The sequence below is a fragment of the Lactuca virosa genome, chromosome 9 (assembly GCF_052849685.1).
Source record: "Lactuca virosa cultivar CGN04683 chromosome 9, Lactuca_virosa_CGN04683_v6, whole genome shotgun sequence".
In the NCBI taxonomy this organism is placed as follows: domain Eukaryota; kingdom Viridiplantae; phylum Streptophyta; class Magnoliopsida; order Asterales; family Asteraceae; genus Lactuca; species Lactuca virosa.
This window is the reverse complement of record NC_136434.1, coordinates 56,144,868-56,151,088: the sequence shown is the minus strand read 5'-3', so window position 1 is coordinate 56,151,088 and position 6,221 is coordinate 56,144,868. Positions and strand designations below refer to the sequence as shown.

At 30.9% G+C, this 6,221-nt stretch overlaps 1 protein-coding gene across 1 annotated transcript; it reads right to left on the bottom strand.

Annotated features, from left to right (window-relative positions):
- Positions 1–2,093: 2,093 nt before the first annotated feature.
- Positions 2,094–3,763, bottom strand: LOC145139250 (uncharacterized). The gene is made up of 4 exons (XM_079073145.1): positions 3,314–3,763; positions 2,997–3,228; positions 2,357–2,907; positions 2,094–2,279 (listed from the first exon to the last, which is right to left on the bottom strand). The coding sequence occupies exons 1-4, from the start codon at positions 3,761–3,763 to the stop codon at positions 2,094–2,096; spliced, it is 1,419 nt and encodes a 472-aa protein (XP_078929271.1).
- Between the last annotated feature and the right edge of the window lie 2,458 nt (positions 3,764–6,221).

Genomic DNA, 6,221 nt, shown 5'->3' with positions numbered 1-6,221 from the left:
TTTAGTTGATAAATTACTTATCAATTAATTTTTTAATTTCAATAATGACGGTTAATTAATATACGAATCATTTTTATAAGTTAATTCAATAGAATTTTTCGTGTTAATAAACTAAAAAACACTTATTTAGAAAAAATTGAATTATGATCAAAAATAGTTTTTTGATATTTATTATTTAATTTGACTTGAGTTATGCTAACAAATAAATATAATTTAATAATCATTTTAAAAGTCTACCTGTAATAAAGTTAAATTTTACATTGAATAACGTATTTCAAATTAATAGATTAGTTATGTTAAATTGAAAATCGAAAGGTAACCAAAGTTTCAAATGAGTATTATAATAAGGAAAAATGTTTCCTATATTTAAAATGTTTTAACTATTTTTAAAAATAGTACATGAATTATATATATATATATATATATATATATATATATATATATATATATATAATCATTTTAAAAGTCTAACAATAATAAACTAATATTTTGTATTTAAAAAAGTTATATATTAATTATATTAAGTTGAAAATTAAAAGGTTATAAAAGTTTCAAATAAATACGATAGAAAAAAATTTATATTTACTTTTTAGTATAGCATGAGATGATCTGGTCTCTAGGATTATGAAACGACGAGTTTAGATTGATAGTGTAATTTATGTAAACTCGTTTCTTAAATAAATATAATAAATGCGAGATATTTATTTCATATTAAATAGACAACAACTTGGATGTAACAATTACGTTGAATGTCAAGCTGATATTATCTTAGAATTTCTCCATTTGCAAACATTTTCAATAGTTTTCTGGAAAACAATAATATCAATACGATGCACTTTAAGCATTTTTTTTTAAACGACAAATTTACTAAAAAAATAACAAGATACTAGACAAAATTACAAAACACAAAAATTACAAGAAACAATACACCAATCAAACCAACTAATGAAATTAAAAGAAGATTTATGTTTAATCCATGCGAAACTAATTGGATATTATCATCCACCAATTTTAAAAGAGAGAATTTCTTTTCATTGAACATCAAAAAATTCCATGCCTTCTAGATTAACCAAACCACAAAATACATTAGGTTAAGTCTGAGTTTTTTCTTCTTATTAATATAAATCGGAGCTACCAACACTGTAAGCAATTCCACCTCCTCATCATTCATGTGACAGAAATGAGAAGTCACCCAATCCAAATTAACATGTCTATTAACAAAGTATTTAGCCATCGAAGCCTTATTAGAAATCAGTCTAAACAAAACAATTAATTTTAATCAGAACCCATCTAAGACATTTAAATCCCCGAAATAAACATTCATCATCAATCTTAGGCTCTTTTCAGTAAACTAACAACTTGACCACTGAAAACGTGTTGTCACATAAGCGTCTAATCATCACTATTACACACTACTTCATAATTAGTATACTCACCGCCCAATATCATCAAAACGATTTATTTTTCGTTTTCTAATTCTATAAATTATTTTTTAATTAACTAAAGACAAAATTACGTAAATGGTCCCTGTGGTTGGCAAATTATAACACCAGAGGTCCTTTTCAAAGTTTGTGAACACCATGGGTCCTTTTGAGAAGAAATTTGCACATGAGGGGTCCTTTTGGTAAACACCGTTAACTTAGAGATGTTAGTCTCTCTCACATGCCCAATATATGAGGGCAATTTGGTATTTTTCTAATTTACTTTATGTATTCACGAGGGATTTACTTTATGGTGTGTATCCATGTTAGAATTGGTAAAGATTAGTTTGGTAATTTTCATAAGAAGGATACCTTTTTCTGTTAAGTGCTTCTTGAGTACTGCATCTTCCAGGATTATATTAACATAACATCATGTAAGCAACAGTTCTAGTATCATTTGTGCTAAAAATATGTATAACCAAAAGCATGATTTTTATACAAACTAAATTAAAATCTAATGTCACAAAAGCATTGTACTAAAAATATGTCTAACCAAAACACTACCCATAAGAAAAAGTCATAAATTCTTTAACCAAAAATACCCAAAAGCAAAAGTACCCATAAACACAAACATAACAAATATCACCCATCAGCCACTGCTTTGCCTCTCTTCTACACTTCATTACCACCATCATTCATCCTCTCTCCTTCTCCACCTTGACCCTTACAGCTTCTTTGATTGTGCCCTTTGTTTCCACACTTGCTGCAAGTTATTGTGATGTACTTTCTGCTCAAGTTTTTCCCTGTAGTCACAACCTCACCTACAACTCTCTTTCTCTTCTTTTTTGGCCTCCCAACCTAGTAATAAAAAAGAAAAATATTAGAACCAGATAGTACCTAGTACTCGAGTATTATGTTTAGATTTTAAAGATTACCTGAATATGATGTTTAGGGGGCATTAGTATAAAGGGACATGCTGATTTGCGCCACATGCTCTTTCCATTAATAGGGTCTATTTTATGGCTATACATACCAACCCATGTTTGAAGCCAATAAACTGGATGAACCCATGCCTCTATATTAGGTACTTTTTTTCCACCATACTTGATTTTGTCCCAAATTGCACTCACATCATGACTACAAACAATGCCTGTGAGTTCCCAATACATACAAGTACAAGTTTTTTCCTTTAAATTGACCACATATTGGTCCTTCCTTGGAGTGGTCATCTGTGTCTTATCAACACCATTAAAAATGCACATATTTTGAGTTGCTTCTTTCTTAATACGTTCTAAAATGGTTGTAGTTGTTGGTGTTAGTGGTCCTTTCGATTTGTCAATGGATTTTTGAACAACAACTATCATTTTCATCAAGTATTCTCTAATATACTCCAAACAAGTTATCACGAGTTTGTCTCTAGCATGAATGATTTTTGAATTAAATACCTCACACAAGTTATTTGTCAAGCTGTCTGTCTTTGCCCTTCCTATATAAGATTATATACATTTAATACAATTTATATAAAAATAGTGCAATAATAACAGGGAAAAAACAAACAACTGAAATGAGCTCTACTCCAATGTGCTGCTGGAATTTTCTTCAACCAATCATGTGTCGTAACATCATACTTCTTGAACAACTCCATTGCATTTTCAAAATGTGGAATTGTAGTTGTTGTTGCAATGTCCCATAAGAAGTCCTTGTACTTTGTATCCCTCCAATGCAACCTCATATTCTCATGAATATGTCGTAAACAATATCTATGCTCAGCATTTGGGAACATCTGATTGATAGCAGGTATGATACCCTAATTTAAGACAACAAACATAAATTAGATAATTTACAAATTAGCAATAGAAATAGCAGGTATAACAATCTAAAAAGAAGTTTACTTTTTGTCTGTCAGAAATAAAGGTGAAGTTTGAAGATGCATTCAAATCTAGGTCATTTGCTAAACACTCTAAGAACCAACTCCATGAACTTTTAGTCTCAGCTTCAACAATACTGTAGGCTAGAGGGTAGATTCCGTTGTTTGAATCTAGACCTACAGCAGACAAAACTTGACCTGGGAAAGGACCCTTTAAGAATGCACCATCAAATCCCAAAAAATCTCTCATACCTGCTTTAAAACCCAACTTCAAAGCACCCAAGCAAACATAAACTCTTCTGAAGATTCTAGACTGTGAACTGGGATTTGGTTCACTGTACACATCTAGTTTGAATGTTGTTCCAACATTAGATCTCATCAGTTCTAATCCGTAATCCCTGAGTAAAGCATATTGCTTTTGAAAATCCCCAAACACTTGTTTTTGAGTGATTTGTTTAGCCCTAAAAGCTTTCATCCTTGAAAACCCAACTTCGTATTTTTTTGCAACTCTTCATGTAAGGCACTAACAGGAATAGTTGGGTTCCTCTCCACTTGTCCAATGAGATTTTTAGCCATGAAATTTGTTGTGCAAGCTTTGATTTCTCTAGTATGAACACAATTGTGATCTGTAACTATACTTTTCACTATCCACTCCTTTTCATTATTTCTCCTTGAAACAAACAGTAACCAAGGGCAAGTGGAAGAAGTAGACTGAACAACTTTTTTTTGCTTATAATCTTGCTTTTTGTCCATGGCCCACATTGACTAAAGTCTGGAACAACACCGTTGCATTTTACCCTTATTCTTGTTTTGTCATTTTTTTCAAAATAAAGGGACCTCTTAGTGTGTATTGAATGAAGTTTCACCAACTGCTTCACATCCTCTTTATTCTTAAATCTTTGACCAAGTCTGAATGTTGGTTGATGAACTTCCCCTAGTGAACAAAGAATTGGCTTTGCAAGATTTTTCAACATTTTCTTCCTCTTGTCCCCTTCAACTATCCCAGAATCAAGAACTTGGGTATCAATGACATTCAGTTCATCTTCATCATTGTCAAATGAATCAAGAATTGGAATGGTACTTGGATCTCTGTCAACTTCTTGGTCAAAAACAATAATAAAGTTTGTCATGTCAACCTCTGGTTCATTTAAGATGTTGTTCTCATCATATAATAAATCACTACTCTCTTCATTGTTTGTGTTACTACCATCTATAATCCCATCTTCACTCTCATCATCCATACTGAACAAATCATCATTATCCAAATTTGTGTCCCCAAAATTAAGGCCTTCAAATGAATCTAATTTAGTAGCAACTTCCAATGGGTGACCTTCATTTGCATCATAAAAATATGGAACAGGTTCATTAAGTGTTGATTGCCCATGTTCTATGTAAATGTGAAGGACTTTATTTTCCTTAACATATTTACTCATGTTATTAACATCCCCATCAGTAACCAGAGGCATTAACCCAAAATCCCTAACCATGTCGGCTAGCTCGTGAATAGAAAACAAATCCATATCAACGAAATCGTAATAATCAACTATTCCATCAACATATCTTATTCCTATGTTCTTCGTAAAAGACCCACTGTGATGGATTTTGAAGGAACAAAAATTTTCTAATGATCCTGATAAAAATCGAAACTTTATTGTTACCTTGGAGGGGAAAAAACTAACTATAACATTTTTTAAGAAAAACTTTGTATTTTGATGATAAAACTTACCATATTCTTCGTGCAAGTTTGGTTCAGGGGCAAAACGTGAACGAAGATTCCATATATTAAGAACCATTATGCATGAACTTCAACAACGACGAAGATGAAGGAGATTTTGCTTGTATTATGGTTGTTTGCAGATTCTTCAATTGTAAGGAGAAAAGGGTTTTTGGGATAGTGATTGATGAACTAACGTAGGGTTATGAGCATGGAAGGCAATAGTGTGGCAAAGATGAAAAATACCGAATTGCCCTCACATAGTGAGCACGTGAGAGAGACTAACGTCTCTAAGTTAACGATGTTTACCAAAAGGACCCCTCATGTGCAAATTTCTTCTCAAAAGGACCCATGGTGTTCACAAACTTTGAAAAGGACCTCCGGTGTTATAATTTGTCAACCACAGGGACCATTTATGTAATTTTGTCTTAACTAAATTAAATAAAACTCCTACATTTTCATTAAAATAAGAACATTACATTTAAAAAAATTAAAAGAAAAAATACCCCGAGAAAAAAAGCAAAACTAAAAAATATCAAACATTGAAAAAAAATTACATATTCGTGTATTTAATTTGATGCTTTCTTTCACTTCCATCTTCAAAATTTTCAATTTTTTTTCACAAGTTGTGTTTGTTTCTAATCTTCTTTTGCTTCTTTCGTGATCTCAATATTCCGTTTTTGGAAACTTACATAACAATCAAATTTCTCTTTAAAATGATCAATACAACTACTCTCTAAATTTTTTGACGTACAACCGGAAGCCTAAGGTCTGTACCACCGATTAACCCTAATTTATACTATCGAATAAAAATATATTATATGTGACAAACTCATACGAAGTAACGTACATAAAAATAAACATGAAAATATACACAAAATTTACGTATAAACATAATAAACTTGAATTTATGTCGACACATATATAAAAGTATGCTAAGGTTTTTTTAAGTTAAATAATGAAAGTTTAAATAATCAAAAAATAGTGATATGACTCGTACGTAGTCCTACGTGGGAAAGCGACGAAACGTACATAAAAATAAGATCAAAACATAAAAAAAAATTATGTCGAAACGTAGAAAAAGTTAAATTTATACCGCCACATACATAAAAACAAAAATATGTTTAATTAAAAAAAAAATTAACGAACGAAAGTTTTAAATTTACGTCGAAATGTTTGACCACCTTAATTTTAAAATGACACCTATATAAAAAATAAA

Bases quoted from the DNA above. Each gene is read 5' to 3' on its own strand.
- LOC145139250 (XM_079073145.1), bottom strand. From the start codon at position 3,763: ATGAAAGCTTTTAGGGCTAAACAAATCACTCAAAAACAAGTGTTTGGG. The intron at 3,229-3,313 runs GTAAACTTCTTT...GTCTTAAATTAG, and splicing joins TTATTTCTGACAGACAAAAA to GGTATCATACCTGCTATCAA. The intron at 2,908-2,996 runs GTAGAGCTCATT...AATCTTATATAG, and splicing joins AATTCCAGCAGCACATTGGA to GAAGGGCAAAGACAGACAGC.